The following is a 27,054-nucleotide window of genomic DNA, read 5'->3' on the forward strand; positions in this document are numbered from 1 at the left end:
AGTTCCAATCACAAGTTAGTGTTCATTATATAGTTAGATTTTTTTTCATAGAAAATCAATGGGAAATTGTGTTTCACTAGAATTAATATCTCTCTGAAAAATACATTGTTTATCATTAATGAAATGTCCGGTTTGCTACAGCGCCAGTTCTGCATCATCGCCCTCGTTCAGTCTTGTGAGCTCCACTGCGTTCCGGTTTTCCCTTCTCCATGTTGGAATAAATCACGTCACTGTTTCAGTCTATAACAGTTTAATCTCAGGCTACCAATCCTAATCTTGCAATCTTAGCGGACAGGAAGGAGTGGAGGATAAAAACAATGGGCTTGGGACAGGAGTGCAAGTCCAGTTGCTGTGAATAGAAAGAAAAACAAAGTATTAAGCGATTAAGGGAAGTTCCTGATGTGGTAAACATATGTTGAGAAACACAATCATGATCACACAGGTCTTTCAGAGATGAGCTGTCTATCAGTACAGACATGCATCATTTCCTGTTCTGAAGAATTTCATATAAGAATGTGTGATACAGCAAAAATATATTGTATTGACAATATGTATTAAATATCTCTGCACTTATGTTTGCAGTGCAACTGAATAAAAAAAAATCCATTCAAAGAATAATTTTAATCAAACAGCTATTTTAATCAGTAATACACAGTATTTATTAATTTATATCCATGTATATACAACTGTTGTTTTAACAGTTTGAGTTGATAAGATGTTTTACAGTAAAAAAATGGCAATATTGTGAAATAATTACAGTTTTAAATATCTATTGTCTATTTGAATTTATTTTAAAATGCTGGTCAGAGGTAGAATGGTCCAAAGGAACACTTTCAGTCTTCTGAACATCTAAATTTTTTACTGTCATTTATTTTTCCTGTAAATGTAAGGGACTCATTATTGTATCTCATTATGTTTAATGTTCTTAAAAGGAATAAATGATACATTTTTCAGTAAATATAATTGCGCTGCTTTCTGATGTGCTCCATCATGCATTTTAAGTTTAATCGTGACTCGATTGTTGATTAAACACTATTTGCGAAACAGAAATAAGCACACTGATTTCAATCCATTATATTTATATAATGTCAAATCCATTGGAAATTAATGTAATACAGTCTGATTGCCTAAAGCGCCCAAAGACTGCAGTGAGGCTGATCACACGGGATGAAGCTCAAATCATAAATGACTCTAGAGATGCAAAAACTTAATATATTTGATCATGTAACAACATTACACAACAGCTCAATTTAAGAGAATTCCATTAAATTCGTATCAATTTTAGTCTATTAGTTTACACTGCTGCCGCATTACGAGATAAACAAATGTCGTCTTCTGCTGCGCTTTGTTTCTGTAGTTGACAGCATCATCTAGCAGTTTGGCTGTGTGGTTGAAGAAAGACACATGGACGTAAACGTGAGACAGCAAAGCCTGTATTGTGCAATATCAAAAGTTGTCACTCCAAATGTGTATTTGAACCTTTGTTTTTTTGGCCAAAACATCATCCTTTGTTAGAACTGAGATTAATCAGTTGCAGTCGGTACAAATGCGTACCGAACCAAGGTTGGTGAACGGTACGGTTCGGTCTTTTACCGAGAACCGTTGCACCCCTAGTATGTATACACACACAGTAATAAAAAGTCATTTTTACCTAAATATATTTTAATAAACATGAAAAATGTCACACTAAGACATCCATGAACATTGACTTGGATGCAAATGACTCAGATTATTTATGTTTTGAATCAGTAGAATCTATGTAAACATTAGTAGGTAATTATTATTATTTTATATCTAACTTATAAACCTATAAACTTAAAAAACAGCAAAACTGCCCCATCATGAATGACTAATTTTGTTGGTGCTGAATGAACCTCAATTTTTACTCACAATTTCACCCTCGTTCCCGCCGAAATCCAAATAGAGGATCCGTACTCCATCGTCAGCAGACATCTTCAGCTTTTCAAATGGGTAACTGAAGAGAGGCTGTGCCACAGAGCTGTCCTCTCCATCAGCTATAACAGAGAAACCTCGCTCATAGTGAATGACCAACCGACAGTCCTGAGCCTGATACATACAACCTGAAGAAACAAAGAATATTCTGAATTAAATACAGCCATCACGATTACTTTGAGTTGTCATACCAGAGGGTTAAAAAGCAGACATGTGAAGCAAATATTAAAGTAAATTTTCATTATTATTATTATATGATTATTAGATCCGTGAAACTGTCTAAAATTGTCCTATTGAAATGCAGCTACTTTTCTGAGTGGATGAAATTCTTCCAATTTACTGGGTTATTCATGTAGATGCTTTCACATTTCTGATATTAAAGGCTCGGGTACAATTTCATAATAAAATAGGTTTTAAAAGTACTATAACAATCCAAATAAAAATGAATAAATACAGTAAGAGTTCACGTACTAATGGAATTGCCTTTCTGGTTGATCAATCCAAGCAAATTCCATTAAGGTGCGACTAAAATGAAAAAGGATTCCATTTGTGAGATAAATGTCCTTTGATTCGCCTGATAATTGGTACATTATTCATCACCAGTAATCTCTGCTCAATAACCCCTCCAATACATTCAATTACAGCTCATCAGGCACCACAGGATGTGTGGAAACCTACTGTTACCGTGTCTATTGTGAGTGTGCCAGTGATCCACTTCTGCTGTCCCCTCCGTTTGCCCCAATAAAGCTTCCTGAATCTCTCTTTGACTGGGTAATTGCGAGGCTAGTGTGTTCTTTTCACATTGTGTGTCTTTGAGAAACCCCTCGGCTCTGGCTACAGCCCAGTCCATTAGGCTGATTAGCTCATCACAGCAATGAAAAAGCATCTTCTTCTGCAATTTACCCATTAAATTGGAATTACACTGACATTAAATACTCAAACACCTATTAATTACACACTTTGGGTGAGGGGTTCCTAAAAAGGGGATTTCGGACTACTGTTCCCATGTTGCTCTTAACAATACTGTAACCTTATCCCCATCAAAACAGCTTGATCTTCAGGACTGAGGGACTCTTTCCCACCAGATGGGCTTTTAGTCAGTCACAAACAGCCTCTCTTTCACCATCAACAGCTTAGCATAGGAATTTTTGGGCCTCTCAACTACAATAGCCTTGTAATAATTCAGTAACTCAGCAGTTTTAATGTTCCTCATGTGTCTATGCAGGCTTATCTTTACCAAATTAATAACAACAACACATGTACTTTCATGTTTACTAAAAGATTATATAAAGTAAATCTAAACAGAACAAGAAAACCAAATAATATAATCCATCCACTACAGATACTATTCTATAAACGGAGACAGAAAATTGTTACTGTATTGGGACACTCAAATTAAAGATGAAATGTGGAAAGCGCCACAGAGCCAATGTTACAAGTTTTAGGGAAATCAACCAACAAATGGCTTACTTAGAATTTTGATTTATTAATACATTATGTATTTATTACATTGTTTTTATTAGTATTAGTAATTATATTTATTCAAAAATATTTTAACAGCAAAAATATTACACAAAGCATTTGACATCTACTAACCATTTTTTAAACTCATCTACACAGAGTGCAGTCTATTCAGTGAGCCATCAATTAACAAATAATAATAACTATAACTGCAAGCTGCAATTAAGGGGCCAAACACAGAAGAGGTCAAATTAATAGCTAAGGAGCTGTCTTTAATATAATTTTCCTGTAAGTGGTTCTATACAATTCATAAGATTCATAACAACATGCTAAACGTTTGTAAAATATAGCATTTTGCTACAAAATTCGAAATGGTCCATGCTCAGAATGGCTGACATAGGAAAATTGGGTATCGTATGATTTGATATGTTGTTACAAATCTAAAGATACAGTTCAGAAATTATAAACAAAAAAGTACATTTTGACCAGTAGGTGGTACTGTTCTGAAATGCTTGGTATAGCATGTACCAAGTTTGGTCATATACTTAAGCATTGCGAAGACAGCCTCGTGTCCATTTTTGCGTGAATTGTCATATTTGTTAATGTACTTTACGAGAATGGTTTGATCTATCAGAAATCTTTTGATAACTTTTGCCAGCATAATCTGAATATGATCGGAGCCAATTTTGGTGAAAATCAGACAAACTGTCTAGGACGAGTTTGAAAAATCAGGTTTTTCGCAGAATTCAAAATTGCGAAAAAACTTGATCTGTAGAAATTTAAATTTTGGTATGCGTTTGACTCGGCATGAACCAAGGAATCAGAGGAAAAATAATTTTGCTTCTAGAACATGCTTCAAAACTTATTAGCAGAAATACGAGTGCATTTGGTGGCGTTAGAGAGTTTGAGATAGAGACTCCAAATTTGCTATGGTTAATATTGAGACTGTCTATGTGCCAAATTTCATAACTTTCCCACAAGTGGTTCTATGGGCTGCCATAGACTCCCAGAGCAGAAAAAGAAGAAAAAAAGACTAAAACTAATGGATACAATAGGTACCTAAGCACCTTTATTGCTTGGCCCCTATTCAACTGTATTACATTCTCATTTGGCCTTAGGTTTGCTTCTAATAATTTTTTGTTGACATCATCATTCCAGACTGAAACAGGATTTTAGAGTCTTGTGGTCAGCAATAAAAAGAAAATATATGACACACAAAACCCCATGAAAAGAGAACTAAGAGAAGGAATCTTTGGAGACACAAATTCTCTGAACAGATTATAAGATTAGACTAAACACAGGTAATAGAGCATCAGCTGCCAAATGGGCCTTTCCCATAAAATCCCAAATATGGAGCAGTTCCAAGATCCTGACGCAAACAGGATTTTTTTAAGGGAACAAATATGTCAAATCCAGTCTAACATGTTATTCGACGATCTGGATCTGTTGCTCTTTCCTACAAACTCAAAGTAATTATCTTCTCCCAAATGTATTAATTAGAGAGTGATGTGTTGCAACAAGGCCAGTCTATTTTTATTGTTTCTTTCAGAAGCTTTCTCACAGCACTGTTAACATGCTTAACTCATGACAGTAAAATCAACATCAATCATTGCTCAGTTTAATCTCAGCCTACTTGCCATTCCAGCTTTGTAGGTTAAGTAGAAATTATCTCAAAGCCTGATCTCAGAACAGTGAAAATATCTGACAGAAAGGGAAAACGGCAAAATATCCAAATAAGGCACGGTGATCTCCAGGGGCTCACTTGCAGTTCAGTAACAGCAGATACATTTCCTATCAGTCCAGGCCCAGGGACTGCCTGAGAGCTTCAATTCCCAGAATGCTTTGCTCGGTGCCCCTCGCCTGCTGCATTGAGACCACACAGGAACTCTGCCATGGCATTCCATTCTAAAAATACACTCTTTACTTAAACGACTTCAGTATGAATAACACGCATCCAAAACTAAGAAATATTGTAGTGCAGCACAGAACATTTTTGAATTCACTGTACAGTTGGAGCCATGGACCGCGACCTCAGACGACCGAGACACATTTATCTTTGCATGGAAGCTTGCGAGTACCCACAAATCCACATTTGACATAAGTATGTGTTTAACATTTAAGAAACTACAGCCGTAAAACTAATGTAAACACATCAATGCGCAAGAAAATAAATGAGATCCTGGGCCGACATGGATCAACACTTGTTGCAAAGTTACAGACTACTGCTAACTAAAACAGAAAACAAACTGTTGCCACAGAGAAAAATATTCTTTAAATTAAATAAATCTAATAAATAAATGACAAGTCCTGGTACAATATTTCAGACTTGAGGAGTCCATAAAGATGCAGTTTCATTTAAAAACTTTTTTTTTTTCCAGTTTTAATTTTTCTGGACTCGTTTAATGGTTTAATTAAATTGTTTTAAGTATCTAATTAGGCATACTTGAAATCATAAAATTTGTCAAATGTAACAATTTATAAAAAAATTTACAATAATAGAGCTGTGAAATGCTTTATGCGTGTATTTATTTTTAGAAATTCTGTGTTAGTTCTATTTTTTCTGGATTTATGATGCAATACAAATGTATTATCAACAACATTGGTAATCAAATGAAGGCATAACACATCTTATGTAAGCAATGTAATCTAATTAAAATGAACTATTACTTTATTTTTTTGCCAAACAAAGTGCTGCACAATGGGTTTACTGTTAAAATGAAAACATTGAAACTGATGATTATTCTTAAACAAAAACAGTTTTAATAATTTTATAATTATTACTTTAAGTACATTCTACTGCACGATAGTAATTTATTTCTCTCAAAATTTCAAGTTAAATTGGAGTTTCTGTGTGTGTGTGTGTGTGTATATATATATATATATATATATATATATATATATATATATATAGTGTGTGTGTTCTTGTCATCATATAGTGAGGTGGCAGATGCTAAAAAACACACTTCAGTATGTGTAGATGAAACAGCAACATTCATTAACTCAAAGATACGCAGACTTATATTTAAATAGCAGTCTTTTTGCGCTTTAATATTCACAGACACTAGTCCATATAGTCAACTTCATGAACTACTTTTATTCATGCAAAATTTGCCAAATTGCATGACATTACACGTTATACAGTAAATTTAATTTTTATGACTGGATTCCACATCTTGGAAATCATATGTACCTAAAATTATTTTGCGGATCCCCCACTTTGAGAACCTCTGTTCTTTAGCATCAGTGTGAAAACCCCATTTTGGAACCTTGAAAGAGTGTTGGTGTGAACAGGCCATAAGACCTGTGAAAGGAGTGAGACGTAGGATCCATACTCACTGGTAGTGACTTCTTTGATCATCTCAGCAGCTGCGTGGCAGCCAGTGACTATGTGCCTGGTCCAGAGTGACAAGTCCTTACAGGTCTCTGCTCTGAAAAGATGGCCTTCGATACCCAATCTGGTTCCCGTCCGTGTAGCAAAGCACAACTCGCCACCAAGCTGAGGTGAACCCTTATCTGGACCAGAATGCACCAGCCTACGATTAAAAACTCGAAGATAAGTGCACCATGGAAATCACTAACAAAAAAACAAACAAAACGTTTTTTGGATATTTGCCATAGTGCTTCTATATGGAAGTGCCTTAGATTACCATGGTATTACTATGTTTCCACCACAGTACTTTTTATTATAGGATTTGCATTTCATGATATTTATTCATGTATTTCAAGGTACCTTAAAAATATGATAAATGTCAAAATGGTATTAATATGGTACATTTTCAAAAACACAATAGTACCCCATAGACTTTTAGTACCATGGTAGTTTTTGTAAGTGTCACAAAACTACTGAATGAACTACTGAGTGAATTTTTCATGTTTCTTAACATCCATTTGCTGGAATCAGTTTCTCAAAGTTTAGGTTTGATATTAAATGGAATGCAACAGTCGGGCTTCGAATGTAAATTCCCATTTCTTTTCTCCATAGGGGAACTGATTTGAGCTGGTTGGTTTAGTTCATGGCTTTTAATGAAGAGTTGACCCCTATGGGAAAAATGAATGGGAAAATACTGCCGCAACCAAGATTGCTGAAGACTAGGCGCTGTTGCATCCTATATACGGGCTTTGGATTGGTCCAATGAGTTTTCACCATTGGTGGGGCTGCCCGGCTTGACAGAACTTGAGATTTCACAGAGGAAGTCAAGCCAAAATAAGTTTAGAAAAGTTTTGAGAAAAAGCATGGCATTACTTTCTGCCATTTTGGACAATCTCAGGGTCAACAAAACATTAGCACATGCCAACTGAGCCTGTGATAACTGCCCTATCAGCCCTAGAGTGAGATCTGGGCTGCAGTCCAGTTAAACTTGGACTTCAAATCTATCCCTTGCAGTAATAGCTGCCACCTCATACAGCTTCAACAGGTCTTTAATAGTCATAATGCTTTTGTACTGTTTCTTTCCAACTGGCTGCAGTTGTGTATTTTAGTTCCCAATTGGTCAGCACTGCCAACTGGCATGCAAAAAGTGTGTGTGTGTGTTTGCATGTGTATGTACAGAGGCACGTGTTAAACAGAAGGGAGTGCAGGTGTGTGTACCTTGACTGTTTTTTCAAAGGCGTGTTTGTATGAACGAGCAAAATGAGAGCAGTAACGCTGTGTGTGAGTGTGTGTACCGTGTGGCGAGCAGAGGGTAGGTGTGTGTCGGGCTGAGCCAGTGTTCTCTCATGCGTGGCATACTGTCAAACAGCAGCAGGTCCTTCTCCGTCAACATCACCAGCACTGGCTTCCAGCACTGTCTTTCGCTTTCCGTCTGAAACACACACACACACACACACACACCATGAGTAACATGTGAATAGTCTTTCAGGTGCCATATAATTACATTTTGTCCTAATTTTCCTTGTCTATTCATATGAAAGCCTGTGTAAAACGTCAAGTGCAGACATTAAGTCTTTTGTTCATCTGAGAGACTTGTTAATTAACATTGTCAAAGTGGTAAACCTCTCGAGGGTGTCTCTTTTAAGGCCACTTCCTGTGATTAACCACGGCAACTCCAAATACTTTCAGAACAAAGTAAAGCTTCAAAACCATTCAGCCTCTTCAACTTTTACTGATGTATCAGCAAAATGAGCACTTAAGTCCAGAGGTAAATGTGTGTGATGTGATCTGATATGCATATTTTATACTAATGGAATGTACGAGAAACCATATGTAACGTTCAGATGGTCTAAAAAAATATGTTACATCATGTTTAAAGCATATCAAGGCAACTCCAAGTGCTTAGTCAGCAACCATGACATGAATTCAAAATGAACCCGGTTTACTGTCTTGATGCAAGTTCCTGTTTCTCACATATAAGACTTGCTGAAAAGTAGGCCTATGTGCACACACAAACGTTTTTAGATATATAGGTCCTGTACAAAGTTTACTTTGAAGATTGTGGGTACATGCACAACCTTAATTTCCCTACCAATCTCCATACGTGGTGCTTTTTTATCATGCATAAACTCATCAGCATATAATTTACATATGCAAAGAGTCTTTGTTGTTCTGTATTAGAAACATTCCTAAAACAAGATAAATTTAGTAAAACAATATGTCATCTTGAAAGTAAGTTTATTATTCTAACCTCACTGGAAAATATTTTTAACTTTAAGCAAAATGTACGGTGGCCGAGAAAGATCAACGCGCTGCAAATGAAAAAAACACATTAATATAGAAAAAAACACCTGCAAAATAAGAAAGCATCTTCCTCTGTTTGACAGCACATGTGCTGCAAATATTCACAACACAACCAAAAACAGAAATGCTTTGCAAAAACAGAAACTCATTGAAAATACTCAAAACACAAATATGAAAGAGCTGAAAATACGCACAGACTACATCGGAAATGTTTAAGGGAACCGCAACAAGTGACGAACCTGGTTGGGATATGCTTATTAATGTCTACTCTGAAAGGTGAGATTTTTGTTTATTTTAACATCCTGATCATATAATTCCTTAGCTGTTTTTTTTGGATATTATTAGCCTAAATAAACTGACGAAATACTACACAATTACTGTGTGAAATGTAAGCTGGATACTTTTACAACTTAAATTAATCATGGTTTTACTATTAAAATAAATAAATAAATAGCCTATATATTATATATATATATATATATATATATATATTGTATTATTATATAAATATATTAAATTGTATTAAATATTATATTATAAATATGTGCCATGTCAGGGAGAGAGATTTAGACAGATCTGCTTTGAGAAATTATATGAATGAAAAATGACGTAAATTGAAAAAACAAAAACAAAACATGAAGTATCAGTGCATTGATAAAAAGCAATATATTGATGTCATTGGATCTGCACACCCCTGTCTTGCTGTGAACGATTCATCTGTGCACGTTATTTCACAGAAAAACAATGTTAAGTATAATAACTTGCTTTGCATCTGACTTTCCTTCTCGGATGACTTTACAAACCCCTCTTACTTTCAGCCACTCCCCTCTAACCACCATTCTGTTGTGAAACAGATCAATTCCAGATGGATAAAATCAAGTCCCACTCAACATTTCTTCCCCGTTACTGAATATTTAGTTTCACTCTGAAATACATGGAAGCCTGTTTCCATGCAGAATTTTAAAAAAAAAGAAAACTTAAGAAGGTAATTCCAACATTTTCTCTCACAATTCAGACCTTTTCCTCGCAATTCTGAGATTATATCTCGCAATTATTTTTTTCTCAGAATTGCAATATAAACTCGGGAAACAATGTAAACAACTTCATAGTTTACATCTTGCAGTTCTGAGTAAACAAGTAGTAATTCTGTTTTGTTTTTTGTTTTCACCACAGAGTAAAATAATTAAAAATGTCATTGTGACTTTTTAATCTACACATCATTACTTCTTTCTCGCAATAGCGAGTTTATATATAACGATTCAGATATTTTTTAGAATTGCAAGTTCCAAGTATAAATCTTGGAAGTCTATATGTTGAAATTACGGGGAAAAAGTTAATAACATACCTGTTGCAGAAACAATTTTCCACAGAAAGCTTATTCCAACTTATTGGGGTTACAAACGATGTTAAACACTGACTTTAATGAGCTCAAAAGTAAACACGCTCTACAACTGCGTAATAGTTCACAAAGTTTTCCCAATAAGACCTTAAGTTGAGCCCAAGTGTGATTTACTGCTGAAGCCCTGCTCTATGACAGATGTCTCCTCAGGGCTTTGATAGCCTGACAGACCACTCAAATCTTCACAAATCACAGGGCTGCTCTTGAGAGGGTCAGTTTGCCTTAAGGCTAAAAAGAGACCCCAGCGGGGCCGAGTACATCAGAAGCAGATGCGTAACCACAAACTGGCCCTTGTTATAAGCTCCGGCCGTCGCACAAAGAAATCGGCTCACTGTCTGTGGGCATTCAGCATGCTGGAGGTTTTTTCCTCTCATATAATTATTCATCAAGGGGCCGGCAGGTTGGTAATAGGAGACGGTACGAGGGAGCTCTCATTAAAGGGCAGGCTGAGACGGGGCTGCCCACAGCCCTGCCATCACCGCAGTTCTCTATTAGCCAGCCCTGCCAGGCCTCAGCTAATTGGACGGCGATGAAAAGGAGATTTAATAGGGAGGAAAAACCTGCGGTCACACTGAGAAGAGTCATCCTCTATCAATCGCTCCAGCACCGCGCCACCACAATTTCTGAGAATTTCTAAAAAAAAAAAAAACCTTCAGAGGAACTGTCTGTAGTTTTCAGAATGTTAGCCATGTGTCCAACTAGAGCGTACAGTATAACCTGACCCTGTTAACATGCTTGTGTGTGATCTTTATAGTTTGTTTAAAAATGATGTTGCAAACATCAACATTTATACAAGAGGTCTATCACAAAAGTGGGAAATGGGAGGGATGCAGAGGTCAGAGAACAGTTAGATCGAATGAAGCCAGTTAAATGCAAAAAATTCAAAGGCTGTTAAATTAGCTCCAAAATCTCAAACGATCAACTTAATCATATATATGATTAGATAGTTATGCAGGCACTACGGATGTAGGTTTAATTGATGTAAGTTTAATTTATTTCCTATAATGTGATGACTCTACATTGCAGTAGCGTAACATCTTTCATTCTGATATAAGGGCAATTTGAAATGTGTATTATGCATTAAATTAAAGAGTCACTATTAATGAGTGCAGGTGTTGATGTATTTATTTCTAATTAAAATGTCATGTCGGGTGGGACATATCAAAAATATTTTTCCTTTTTTTTTTTTTAAATAATAGCAGTTCACTTGCATAACAGTCCCAACAAAGCAGAACTTGACCGTTTGTTTAACGGCAAATTAAGTTTGGTTTCCCGTCAGTACCATGTGAAACATCGTACTGACGGGAAACCAAACTTAATTTGCCCCAATGGAAAGCATGCATCTCAAATCGCTTCCTATTCCCTATATAGTCCACTATTCAATACATAAGAAATAGCAAATGTGTGACCATTTCAGATGCAACTGTAGCGTCTTTTTACAATGTCAGCAGCAGGACTCTTCAGATACTAGACAGCATTTGATTGCACAGAAAACCTGATATGAATATGCATGTCTGCTAAATGTGAATTTTGTCACTGTTTATGAGAACACTAAAACCTTAAAAGAATAGTTCACCCAAAAATGAACTTTTTGTCATCATTTACTCACCCTCATGTCATTCCAAACATGTATGACTGTCTTTCTTATGTTGAACACAAAATATCAGTTGTTGGTCTCCATTGACATCCATAGAAGGGAAAGAAAGACTATGGAAGTCATTAGGGACCATCAACCGTTTGATTACCAGCATTTTTCAAAATATCTTCTTTATTGTTTAACAAAGAAACTCATACAGGTTTGGAACGACATGAGTGTGAGTAAATGGTGAACTATTCCTTTAAGTCCATTTTATATTAAAAGCCACAAAACTTCCATTTTGATTTCATGGGGAGTTCAACTGAAAGATAATTTTGTTGTTTTCATTATTAAACTAAATGTTCTCATTAGCTGTTACAATAATCTTGTGTTTTTGAATGAACTTACAAGTGGTAAGTAAGTCACAAGTATTACAGTCATACTTGTGAGGGGGGGGGTATTATTAAAAAATGCAGTAAAGAGCACTTCAACAAGCTCAATATCAACCATACTGTTTTCTGTTATTTATGCAAAGTTATATTTTTTTATAACCAAGTTTTAAGTGACTGTATAAAGTCTTTGCAGATCCAGAATTATCATAAAGCTGAAAACCTATTACAGTGGAACACTTACATCAAACCAAAGACCTTGAGCTGATGCTGGGTTTTATGCAAGACATCCCTGTGGGTTTAGACAAGTGTATTTGACTAACTTTTGCCATGCAGCTAAATGAGACATAGAAAGTATGAGTTTTAATGGTGGTTGTCCTGCATCTTCAGTAAACAAGCTACAGGTAGTCCAAAATGCAGCGGCTAGAGTCCTTACCAGGTCAAGAAAATATGATCATATTACCCCAATTTTACAGTCTCTGCACTGGCTACCTATTAAGTTCCGTATCAGTTACAAAATATTATTACTTGCCTATAAGGCCCTTAATGGGTTAGCTCCTGCGTACCTAACTAGTCTTCTACCACGCTACAATCCATCACTCTCCCTAAGGTCGCAAAATTCTGGACTTTTGGTAGTACCTAGGATAGCAAAGTCCACTAAAGGAGGTAGAGCTTTTTCGCATTTGGCTCCCAAACTCTGGAATAGCCTTCCTGATAACGTTCGGGGTTCAGACACACTCTCTCTGTTTAAATCTAGATTAAAGACACATCTCTTTGGCCAAGCATTCAAATAATGCATCTCATAATCTTTTACTACAGTTATATCAGATCAAATGCACATTATTATTCTTTAGTTTGGGTTAAACGTTTTATTATGTCTTAAATTGATTTTTCCGTAATGCTGGTTCGTCTGGTCAGAGGAGAACTGGCCCCCCGACTGAGCCTGGTTTCTCCCAAGGCTTTTTCTCCATTCTGTCACCGATGGAGTTTTGGTTCCTTGCCGCTGTCGCCTCTGGCTTGCTTAGTTGGGGACACTTCATTTCCAGCGTTATCGTTGACATAATTGCAAAGATACTATTTAAACTGAGCTGGATGTTGACATCACTGAATTCAATGATGAAAAATTTGTGTTTACTATTGTCATTTTGCATTATTGACACTATTTTCCTAATTAATGCTGTTCAGTTGCTTTGACACAATCTGTATTGTTAAAAGCGCTATATAAATAAAGGTGACTTGACTTGACTTGACTTAATGATGATGTACGTTCATGCCATGCACATTCAATTCGAGCTGAACTGATTTGTATTGGACAGTTGGAACAGATGGGCTGATGACATCACTAAGGCATAGCTCATAAATATTAATTCAGTTATGCAAAAATAATTTGACATTTTGTCTTCCATTCTGATAAATGTTTATATGGTCTCAGGTTTTTCATAAAATTGTATGCAACAAGTTTCCACCTTTTCCGCTAGCCATCCGAGGTGTCGGATCTCTCGACTCCCGGCAATGCCGTGGCGGCCCGCGTGTTCCTGGAGTTCACAGATGACTTTGCTGGTGAGGTTGGTGATGGCAGTTTGCATGATAGTGAACCAGGTCTGGGCAGAAGATGTGTCTATATGTCTCATGACTATTGTGTGCTTGGCATCAGAGGAGTGCAACTCAATCTGCCTGAAACACAAGAAAGAAAGAAAAGGAGAACAAGCTACAGGTTATTAAAAGAATAGTTCAAGCAAAACTTAAATTATATTTCCTTTTTTTTTTACATTTTAATATTTTTTAATAAATAGCTCTAGATATAAATCTAGATACAATATATCTTCCTATATGTAGTGTATAAAAAAGCAACAGATGGAGAAATAATTAATTATTTTCATAAAAAATAAATAGTAGAGTTGAATATAGTACAAACTAGAATACATGTGATTAAATTTGACCACATTTCATTAAAAACAAGACATCTGCGTCACTTTAAAGACACACAGACAGTGCTTGAAAGAGCTCTGGAGTCAACATTAACCACCAGAATATCAGATCCACCCGGTTCAAACAGAACCATACATCAGTTCAGCTCAGGAGTTTACAATGATAAATGCTCCACTCATACATCATCTAGAGTAAGAGTCTTAACCTTACACTCCACAATATCATTTTCAGGTGCACCGTGTTGGTAAAAATAGACCTACTTTCATGAAGACAGAGAGTTTGGAGGGGCTTAGGGGGTGGGCACAGATGGAGCCGATGTGTTTGGAGTAGACTGGAGGAAAAAAGCTTTTTGGATGAAGCCCAATGAGTTCTGCCTTTTAAGACTATAATTGGGAGAATTTCACAACTAATGGAGATGCCTGTGTCCAATTTAGGAAGTTAATGTTTCAATGCCTTTCATAGTCAAAATAAATCTCTCTAAGGAAGTACGTGAACTTCAGAAAGTTAACCTAAAATGTCCAACTCTGAGAACTTACGGCATCTTTACTAACAGTTTACTTTACTAACGTTGCCAGTGGATATCAGTGAAAATAAAACTATAACAAAAAGAATGTTATGACTACCCGACCTATTCTTATTAACTAGAATAGAATAGAGATAGATAGATAGGAGTTTTATTATTTTTTAAAAACCAAACCTTTTGCATTTTATTATTATTGTTGTTGTTGTTATTAACGTGTGACAAACATAGGCCATGGATCCAATAAAAATGAATTCACTTTAAATAAAACATTTTGGACAAATTCTCTTCTATTTACCACCAACCTCCCAAATAATGGGTCAAACAGGACAAAAAGATGATGTACTAAATTTAGATGGTCTCCAAACACACTGTCAAACCAAACAAGAGCAGGAGTAACAGGACAGATGGAGCGTTCACTGACACATCTGTTGTGGAGGAACATCTCCATACCCCAAACCACCAGCTACTCTCACTTCTACCAAAAACAACTCCAGTTAAAGTTCCACTCTGGGTCATCAGAACACCGAACAGTCCAAAGAAATTACAACAGTGGAGGGGGGCACGATCTATTTTTATACCACATGGATTTTGTTTAGGAATTTGACATGATTCCTCTCACAGTGTGGCACTTGAGGTAAGCCGTGAAATGTCTGCAGTGTTGAAAGAGCTCTGCATGAACACCACAGTGATGGATGGGCTGGAAGACATGGGACACAATGGTGCAAATTGAAAACAGAGCTGGAGGGTGAGAACTGACGACCTGGCAGCCTGTCTGCAGAGGGCTCCTGACTGACAGCACATGGCAGGAGTGGAACAGTCTTTCGTCTGTCTGTCTACCTGTCAGTTTATCTCGCCATACGTCTCCAGGTTATATACCCACGCCAGATATTTAAGCAATGTCTTATGAGCAAGTGTGCAGTTGTACTGAATACTAACATGGCTGTGATTCCTCCCATGGCAATGAGCATTGCGAAAGTGATATTGCCTGATATCTTCATAAAATTATTATAAATATCAGCAGTCTTGGAATCAGAGAAGAGTACTGTTGTATAAGGTACAATACAACAACACATAGCAAAATAGGTGCTCAGGTTCAAGTTGGTCATGTTTTTGATCCTAATCTACAGCAAAAAGATAAAAATGGATGCAGAATGTTATTAGGATTCAGTATGTTTAACATTTCAGCAGCACACAGACACAAAGCCTCACTGTGTTTTAAAAGAGATGTGACATGTTCCGCCTGTCATTACCATTCAGCGCTGGTACATCATCTTTTAACACACTTCCTGTGTAATGTTATGGTTAATGTCACAAACCACAACGTTCGTTTCTCTGACAACAAAAGTACAATATACTGCAAAAAATAACATGAGGCTTAAGCACAAAAACAGACAGTGTGGTTGGTGGGAACTTTTACATCTCAAGCAAAAACTGTTTCAGCAATACACAACAAAGCACACATGAGATTGATGTTTATATATATATATATTTTTTAAATATTTGCATCCTCCATGTATGAATGAGAAATTCTTTCTTAGATGTTTGCACTAGTTGCACAATTTTACATATCAAGACTTTTATTGTTATTTTGAAAATGGTGAACATGGTTATATTTTTGAAACACATGTATTGTGTATAATGGTATTTTGCTGATATAAACTGAGAAAACATTGTACATGTTAACTATATTGCATTGATATACAACAAACCAGATATTTATATTTGTATTTATATGGTATATACAGTTCAAAAGTTTAGGGTTGGTATCAATTTTTTCAATTATTTGATCAAAATATAGTAAAAAAAAGAAAAGTTTTGAAATAACTGGTTAAGATATAATTTTAATATATCTTAAAATGCAATTTATTCCAGTGATGGCAAAGCTGATTTTTTAGCATCCATAACTCCAGTCTTCAGTGTCACATGATCCTTCAGAAACCATTCTAATATGCTGATTTGCTCCTCAAGAAACATTTCTACTTATTATAAATGTTGAAAACAGCTGTGCTGCTTAATATTTTTGTGGAAACATTTTTCCTGGATTCTTTATTAAATAGAAATAGAAAGTTAAAAAGAACAGCTTTTATTTGAAATAGAAATCATTTGCAATATTATAAATGTCTTTACAGACACTTTTTTATACCAATTTAATGCATCCTTGCTGAATAAAAGTGTCCATTATATCTTACTGACTTTTGTTTTTTGATGGTCTCGGACATCTACAGCGGTGCAATAAATGCAACCATATAAATGTTCCAGTTTATCTTATGGACACTGGTAACCAGAAAACATACCTTGCACCGAGCACCTTTTCGGCCTCTTAATAAATATTTTATTCATTTTTTTTTTTACTATTCTTTATGGTGTGTGAGCTCTCTTTTCCCCTTTTATTCCATAGTCATTCAGAATAGCCACGTCACAAGTTTAATGTTTGGCTTCATATCTTGTATTTTATTTGGAGTGATTTTTGGCCATGTTTTTTTGTAAAGTGTCCACCTCAAGCATTCTGGCAACATATGAAATCTTTGAAGTCATTGTTGACATGGACTTTGATGTTGTCCTCCATCACTTTTGAAGATATGAAGGTCCGTCCACTGACAAGCAGAGGACACTAGTACTCTTCAGACATCAAACATGACGGAGTGAGCCACCAGCATAAAGCATTTGTTGTGTGGAGTGCATTACCAGGGTTGTCACATTCACCCGCTAAATAATAAGACCCCTTACTGCTCATACTGAGACGACATTACAAAGAGATTGTCTAAAACACTTCCAATCACCTTCTCCACCATTTTAACAAGTACTACACAAGGAAAAATTTTTTTCAATAAATAGTGAATTAATTTTTGACGAAAATTCTGTTAATATTTATTAAAAATATTTTTTAATGCAGTTTAAACATTAATGTATTGGATTTTAGCCTCTCATAAAGTAATGCTGCAAGTTTTGCAAACTTATGGTGGTCAATATATTGAATGCATAAGAAGCAGTACCTGTTTTCTGGGTCAGGGACGGTCATACTGCGAGTGATGTAGCACATTTCGAGGGGGATGTATCTGCGGTCGCCCTGTAAGGACAGCGAGGGGGGGCTGGGGATATCGAAGTGAGGACTGCCGAGATGAGGGGACTCAGGAGGCGGCGTCTCCCAGCCGATCTCAGACACCGGTGACCCTTTTTTCACATATGGCGTCGCTTCCCGCATGTACTTCACTGGAATGAAAAAAGAAAGGGGTCAGTGAAGGGTCGCAACATTATCGCGAGTATCTGTGAACTGTTCCCACGTTCTCTTCATCTCATGTTCTTTGATGAAAAAAACAGTATCAGTAGATGCACATACCCAAAGACAACAACACAAAATAGCTCTGCGAGTTAATTTTCCATCACACGTGTGCGCTAGGCCTTAACCAGTCAAAAATGAAAGCAGGAAACCCCTACGCAAACCACTTCACTCCCACAGCTGTCCTGAGTGAGCAAATCAATTCACCGCACATTTGCATAGTATCCTATTGCATTGCTAGGCGATTACTGCTGGTTTTATGACAGGTCAGTGAACTCGAGGCCAAAGCATCTGCACATGAACATGCTGATATGGGATTACAACCGCCATGCTTCTCAGGTGAACGTCATGCTGAGGGCCAATTATTCCCATTCCATATGACAGTTTAATCTTTACAGGAAGCTGTTGACCAAGTGAGCACAGAGCTATTTCACAACACTAGAGGCATTTCACAATTACCCATAAAAAAGACACATTAAAATGGGCTGTTTGGCTATTTGACATGACATCAATTTGGTTAAAACAATCATATTGAATGCCTGGGGGTAACATACCAGTTGCATATTACATAAATGCTTCTCCACAAACACGTTTGCACATAATATGCTGCAGTATACTAAGTAAACAATTCCTAACCGCAGGACCAAGTAATAAAAGATCAACAGAATGATTAATCATTCAAAACTCACCCTGGAAAAAGACTCTTTTCAAAAGTAAGGTACACTAACTGCATGCTTTTAGGTTGGGAGACCAATTATATGAGTTAGACATTCTGATATCTACTATAAAATTAACCTAGCATGTAGCATGCGACAAGTTACATGAGGTGACCTTCTCAACTGTACACAATCATTATAAATCATACATAAACTGTTTTAACTACCAAAATGACTAAAAATATATGTATGTATATTATAGTTACCAATTAAAAATGTGTTTTTTTGGAATGTATATGCTTTTGATCATTGTATATACAGTGGAGATCAAAACTGGAGAACAATCTACAATTTCCTAAATTTCAAGGTCACTGCTTAGTCCTATTTCAATTTATCCTAAGTAACAGGAGCAGAAGGGCAGCTTTTTAAGCACATTTTATACATTCATTTTATTCTGAAGCAGAGTATAAAAAAACAACTAAATGACATTTGAAAAAGAAATCTGATCAAAATTAGGGAACACTTACAGATACCTTCAAGCCATTGGTGTTATTCTGGCACCTTGTGCTAATTTCCTTAATTATATGACAAACTCTATTTAACTGGCAGCATTCCTCCAATTTTCACTAAGATTGTAAGATGGCAGGCCGCTCTATATGACTGAAACCCTGCGATTGGAGCTTGTCCAGATGAAGGCCAAAGGGATGACACTTTCAGCCATTGCAAGAGAAGTTGGTCATTCCAAATCTGTGATTTCTCGAATATTGCAGGTTTACAATTACATTAATTAATTCAAGTCCCCCAAAAAGGCTGGTCATCCACGTAAGACAAATGTATGAGAGGACAGGATAATGCAGAGACTCTCAATGGGGAATAGGTTCAACACTGCAGCTGGAATTGCTTGCCAGTTCAGCGATGAACAGGGTTTTGGAACGGTCTCGGCATGTTTAAGAGAAGTCGGTGAGAGCAAGTTTAATATATTTGAGTTTGATGGGAAACATTTTGTTCAGCATCAAACTGAGGAAAGACTGAATACCAAGTGCATAAAGAAGTTAGTCAAAGGTGGAGGAGGAAGTGTCATGGTTTGGGGGATGTTTTCTGCAGTAGGAGTTGGGCTTCTTATACAGCTACATGACATGGCATGGAGTGAATAAGAAGTTTGTTCTATTGCTCAGGTAACAAAAAAAAAAAACAGTGAGGAGGAGACAATGACATGCATTTTCTGTCCACCACTCCGTCTCTAACTACACACATAAAGTATGTGTTATCATCATAACCTTCTGTTTACACGTGACGTTAACGCAGGAAACACGACTTACAAAGCTGCCGGGTCACTAAACTTAAATGTCTAAACGATAATCCCTGTCTTTACACCTTCGCACTGATAAGAGTAACAAAGACAAAGGACAAAAAAAAAGAAAGATAACAACATAATATACTCAATCTGAATGAGGAAGTGATTCAAAATTCCACTGCCAAAGTCTCACATGTAACAGTGTACTTCAGGGTCAAGGATTCTTCAGTCAGCTGTTGCATAAAACATTACTACTCAGAACTTTAGAGTCCACCACACAGCAGGAGGAACTCTACTCAGAGGCGTAAGAGCTCCTGTGGTCCTTTATCCTCAAGGACAAGCTAAGAGACCGGCTACAACAACAAACCTATGAAAGGATTTCCTATGTTCTACAAAGGCAACGGGTAACTTTGTGGTAAAACAGTTAGTTATAACTTCTCTTTGTTTAAAATTTACCTTTGTTTAAAACTGAATCATCTTACTTCAACATCAGGCAGCAACTTGTTATGCACATCTCCTCTGTTTCATTACAAAAAATAACTTTCTAAAAAAAGTATTTAAAAAAAGTTTCCTAATGCTGTTGACTTTCATTTGGGGAGTAATAGGTCAGTCCCAAGCAAAATGTAAAATTATTATGAACATTAGCAATGAGAAATGGTGTGTTTATGGATGACTGCTTTCATATACGCTATTAAATCCATGTTTTATTGGAGAACAGTCCATGAGAGATCCATTTTTCTTGAACATTCACACTTGGGAGTGGACATTAATTGCTCTCATTATGATGTGCACTCAAGGGAGAATGTTAAGTGCAACAGCTGAGCGCACCAATCACAATGAGAGTTTAAGTAGGAACTTCAGTTGCATGACTGCAATAAGCACCACTGAAATTTCAAAAATCTGTCCATAAATTTAAATGTGGCATTTATGCACTTCACTGACTCGCATTCAATACCTGCTAAATGTAGTTACAACGCAATGGAAAGGAAGCATATATCAGTAGTATTCATTAGGGCTTGGTGATATGTTTTATGCTACATTTTTTTAGTCACAATATTTAACTATATTAAATATATCCACTACTGTTTAAAAGTTTGTGTTCTGTAAGGTTTCTTAGTTTGCCTACGCTAAAAACAACAATAACAGCAACAACAGTTTGCAATACAGATGTTGTCTTACAGCATGACAACATGTTGCCGTCGCGCTGGATTATTATTATTATTATTATGGATTTCATATTATGAGGCATCATCAGAAACGCAGGAAGCAGGAATGTGCGACTTTATTCCGTGCTGCCATCTCTGCTGGTTTCAACACTTAAAGAGGTGAGTATACTAGCAGTATATTGTCTTTTTCCGCTTGACTTAAAGTTCGCAACAACACAAGCTTGTTCCTGCAAAGACATTTATTATATTTTCTACAAAAACGTCTCACGTGTTTACGTTTTACATGGTGTGAGAACGTGAAAAGCTACACTAAATCCATCATCTCAGATCGAGCAGTCAGACTGAAATGGATTTCCAAGAATGCGATTTGAATAGGATTCCAAACCACATACAAATGTAGCTCAAAACGGATTTGCTCAAATCGGATTTCATGTAGTTCGTTGCCGTTCAAACTATCTAAATATGATCGGATTTCAATTGGATTTGCACAAAAATCGGATTTGGGCCGAAAGTCTGAACAAGGCTTAGGTCTCAGCTCCTAAATTATTTAAGAGAGCTGGAAAGGTCTCCTAACCTAGTTAGGAGTAACAAGATGGCAGCAAAGAGGAGGAGACAAACACTTTCCAACGAAGATAAGACATACTGGAGTTACAGTATATGATGATATGGAGTTGATAAAACAATACAAACTTGGTTGTCAAGATAGTCAATTTCTTTTTGTAACTGATAAAGTAAGAAATATAATAACCTATTCCACTCTACAAGTCAATGCTCTAACTGCAGAAATAAAAGTATTAATTACATTTTTTGGCTGGAAAATTGGAAAAATGCAGCAATTCATCCGTGATGACAAAGCAAGCAGGGTCTGACATATTGTGGCACTAACCCCACCAAACACAACAGTGGCCAAAAGTGATGTGGATTTTTTTTGACCCCACATTTCACTTAAACCATCAAAATACGAATATACTGGCCAGTGTTGCCAACTGCTTTCAATTGAAAGTAGCTAAAACTGGTCACTTAATGTTGCTAGATGACCTCATAAAGGTGAGCTCACTGATCTATATTTATATTTATGACGTCATGAGTGACGTCATGACGTGACTCATGACGTCATGAGTGATAATTGTGATAATTTTGCACAATGCAAAGCATTTAAAAAAAACAATTTAAATATTAAAATATTTCAGTCTTAATTAAATGATTTTGCTGTAGTTACATTAAATGATTGGTGTTGTGCTGCAGTGACTTTACATGAGCAGGCTCACTATTGGCTGATTCAGAAGTCAAGGTCTGCCATTTTGTGTTGACATTATTGTAGTCCTTAGTTCACAACACTTAAGTGTCACCTCAGTCAACACTTAAGAATCAGTCTTAGACTTTACTGAAAGTTGTTTTTAGCTTCTTCTACTCTTAGAAAAGTCCTACTTTTTACTAAGAATTTTTTGACACTTAAGTCAAAGCTTAAGACTATTCTTAAAAGCATTTCTGAGAAGTTTTATACATACGGGCCCTGATCTTGCATGTACTGCAAATGTGTTGTCCCTGCTCCCTGTATCTAGTGCATGCTTTAAAAATGAGGTCATGTGACTTGTGAGAGTGGTCTTTACTACACGATCCCCTCCCTCTTTAACAGACCAGCCCTCATTCCAATCCCCATCTCATTCTCTCCCACTTTATCATTTATTTACAATACTGAGTACATGAGCGAATGAGAAAGAACAGAACACATAAGGTGCCACATTCCAGGAATGATTTATCCGTGCCTTTGGCTCATGCATCTATCTTAGGTAAGATAACTAAAACTGTTTGCGGAGTCATGCTGTCATGCTTCACACTAGTAACATTGAGAATGTGCTTTGACTTCCAGAGCATTTCATTATCCCCATTTCTTTGTCTAGGCTTCTACGACGGGTCTTCACTTACCACAGTAATTGGGTGTTTTTAGAGAGCAGTGATTCTAGTTTAAAGCATATCTATGAATGCAGGCACTCAAATCCATTTTTTTCTTCAAAACATCGCTGGTCTACAGTACTATTAATTTCATATGCAATTATTTTCAGTACAATAGTGTGTTGTTGAACACTCAGCGCCTGAACACACATTTAATTTATCTTCATAAAACATCAGGCGTACACACGAGTAGCTTTTTGTGTACTGTGTTTATCTGGTCAGCCTCATTACAAACTGCCTGAGTTTTTAAGAATGGGATTCTTTGTTCAAAGAGGAAGAATAAAGCCCTTTTTGGACTTCGATTGGTAAATTGCTCATTTGAGGCATGAAGTAGTGCTGCAAAAAAGACAAAAGAGACCTTTACTTAAATCGAGAATGTAACTTTTCTGGCGCACACATAGACAGGTAGCTATCAACCTGTCAAATCACTTGAGACTGCTCTTATTTTTCTTTAATATCATCCAGAGACCTTGACTTCAATGTGCCTGGCTCTGTCATTTTGCCAAAGACATTGACGTGTCCCCCAGGACAAATGTGTTTCTCAAGGATATAGACAAAGAGTATGGAAAGGCATCAGGGAGTCTGTTACAAGAAGATGGTGTTGATTGACAGAGTGGTGACAGGGTAAAATACAAGCTGGGTGTAGTACATCTGTGGGAGTAAAAGGATGTGCAAATATTTCTGGCAAGAAATGTCAAAGTGAATTATTCGAAGCCAAATCCCAAGGACAGTAGAAAGGAATCAAGGGCCTTGATTTGACATGAAAAACCCACTTGCTTGAGCAAAATAGTGAGTCTAATGGACAACAGTTGATTGATATATTGGATGTTGTGTTCACTGAAATTGGTCTAAACTATTGACCTTTATGTTAACACTAGTTGGATTTTTTTTCTTTTAAATCAGAATTTCTGTTTGAAGATTTGCAATGATGAGTCTAACTAGTGAAATGTTTCATCGGTTTTTCAAAGTGTGCTGATGATAACATGAGTGCTCCATAGGAATCAAATTCATGCTTGTATGAAGCCTGTTAAAAAAGGATTAAATCAAAATAAGTCAAAAGTATCTAGCTTGTTTTTGATTTTTAAAAATAAGTCAGATATGTAAAGGATTTAAAGCAATAGTTCACCCAAAAATTTTAATTGTCAAGCTCCAAAATTGAATCATAAAAGCACTCCATATTACTAGAGAACTTAATTTCATGTCTTTGGAGTCATATGATAGATTTGTGTGTTGAACAGGCCAAAATGTAAGTTATTCACTGGAAATTCTGATATTCGGCGTAGCTCTCAAATCACATTTATGCAATTTGATTATGTATACTTAAATATGAAACAAACTAGGATTGTTTATGAGACACATTAACATCAAACCTGGCCAAGTGGCCAGCAACTTGATGACAAACTTTATGTGCCATATTTGACATCTGGTCATCGTTCACTATCACTCCATGGCTAAAAGTTAACACAGCAATTTTATCTTTTGGTTAATGGAGGCCATTTTTTATGAATTTGTACCATCTCATACATTTTCATATGATCTGAGGTTTGTGTTTAGTGGTGGACCATCATTTTTAGTTTATTTTCTAAAAACCATAACATTTCATACAAATTGGTGTGAAATTGCCAATTTGTAAAAAAGTTAAATTTTTCTTCCATGAGATTGGGTTGGAAAAAGCAGTGTCCAAATGGGCAAAGCAGTGTGCTAAACTTCTTTTGTGTTCCATAGAGGAAAGAAAGTCATACAATACTGGAACGATGTGAGGGAGAGACTTTCCGATATTCTTTTCTCCTAACGGATACCACCATCAGCCCATCAGCGGCTGAAGCACAGGCTGATATGACCTCTGAAGGCAATTCAATCCTGAAGCATGAGGATATGACAAACTACAGCACATCTGTGTTCACTTAGTCACAAAGACGTCAGGTGGGGAGCTGCGAAGCCACTGAACAGGCCAAATATAAATATGAAATCTTGGTATTTAGTTGCTTGAATCAACTTGAAAGCAACAAAGTTAAGTGTTCAGTTTCCAAAGTAAGCTGATAGTCATAACCAACAAACTTTTATGGTGTTTCAACAGGTCAGATGCAGAAATCAAAACACTGAGCTCCACTGCCCTGTTTAAATTATTTACAGAAGGAGACTAATCTGACCCTCAGGTCAGTGTACAGGAAAACTCTTAAATATCATAAAAATGATACAGTGGTATGGGGTTAAAGTCTCTCACAGCAGAGAATAGCTAATGCAACATAGCAGTAGGACTGATAGTGAAAGAGCTTTTGCATACACTGTGGATTTTAGGATGTACAGAACACGGAAATACGGATTACAACAGGATACATTCTTAGTAGCTTTGACTGAATAAAGACAAAACATTTGCCTGATTTGCTGCACTTACTAAAAACTCTCCCACATTCTGATCTCAATAAACAACTTTTTGAAGCATAAACACTCAATACAGCGTGCTATGGCCTTAGCTCTTAATTTGTATAAATTAAATAAGTTTGCATATTTTGCCCATATTTTTAAATGGTACACTATTTGTATATTTTGCGTGGCAGGTATTTTATTTCTAGCTGCTGTTGCAGTGCAATTATAATGCATTGTGTGTCTAACCACATTTCCTAAAATCTTCAGCTGTATTGTGAAAACCTTCAACAAGACTAAGCGGAATGAAAACATCCTGGAGAGTGGCAAAGTTATGAACGTCCCTCTGAAATCTGAGGTATGCTTTTATGATGCAGTGAGAGGGAATCTCATAGCTTTATCACTCTCAAGGGTGCTTTCATCCTTAATGCACAACACCGGAGGGCACAGCAAACACGTCCATCACTCTGGCAATGACTGTCCGCAGGTGTAAGCGAAGGACGTGTCTGCAGTACCTTCATGAACACAACTTAAACCAGCCTGGTTTATGCTGGTTCCCAAGATGGTATTTATCTGGGCAACTTGCTGGCTTTAGAGAGGTAGTGTGCACAGCATACCAGCTTAGACTAGCCAAAGATGTTTTTAGCATAAAGTAAGCCTTATCTACCTTGCGAATGCCGTTTATGCCGTTTAGGTCCATTCACACCTGACTGAAAACTCAACAGCCCCACTGACAGTTTTCTAGCCTTTCTCCCGTCCTTACCTTCCAGCATAACCTCTCTGCCCGCTTTCTTCAGCACCTGCACCGCCTCGTCGTGCGTGGCGTCCCGCAGATTGATCGCGTTCACGGACAGTATCGCGTCCCCCACGTAGAGCGCTTGAGTCTGGTCCGCAGCCAGACCTTTGAATATTTTACTAATAAGAATAGGCATCTTGTTCTCCTTCCCGCCTTTGATGCTTATCCCTAATCCTCCGACCTCCTGCTTGATAACTTTGACACATCTTTTGCGGTTGGCAATCGCTTCGGGAACTTGTGAATCCGTGAAAGGAGTCCGTACTCCGGCTTTGGGACTGTTGGTGGGGTCCGGCTGGTCACTGTAGGAGCCGTTGGTGGTGATGCCGTTCAGGTTAATGCTGGCGTCGGTCGCGGGCTCCTCGCAGCTGAGCGTCAACGACGCGTCGCTTAAACTCGCCAGGACCGCGTGCCATCGCTCTCGTACTAGCACCTCCAAACATGCACTTTTCTGCACTCTGTTACCACAAACCGCCATCTTTGAAGCATTCTTAAAATGCCATGTGATTTCATACACACGCACAGGACTTTACCCCCGGACAGGGAAAAAGTTGTGAATCAGGTTGGATAGTTTCAGCCCCTCTACAGGCTCCACATGCATATCCTCTTTGGGTGGAGCAAATGTCTGAGATGTCCTGTGTGTGGCC

General features: G+C 37.0%; 1 protein-coding gene across 1 annotated transcript; it reads right to left on the minus strand.

Moving 5' to 3' along the window:
• On the minus strand, positions 1–27,054 carry LOC107596627 (beta-1-syntrophin-like). The gene is made up of 7 exons (XM_016287387.1): positions 26,378–27,054; positions 17,898–18,114; positions 13,919–14,126; positions 8,080–8,216; positions 6,751–6,947; positions 1,891–2,081; positions 1–349 (listed from the first exon to the last, which is right to left on the minus strand). Exons 1-7 carry the CDS (start codon positions 26,883–26,885, stop codon positions 257–259), a joined length of 1,551 nt encoding a protein of 516 aa, XP_016142873.1. The 5' UTR covers positions 26,886–27,054; the 3' UTR covers positions 1–256.

The sequence above is a fragment of the Sinocyclocheilus grahami genome, unplaced genomic scaffold (genome assembly GCF_001515645.1).
Source record: "Sinocyclocheilus grahami isolate Dianchi unplaced genomic scaffold, SAMN03320097.WGS_v1.1 scaffold222.1, whole genome shotgun sequence".
Classification (NCBI taxonomy): domain Eukaryota; kingdom Metazoa; phylum Chordata; class Actinopteri; order Cypriniformes; family Cyprinidae; genus Sinocyclocheilus; species Sinocyclocheilus grahami.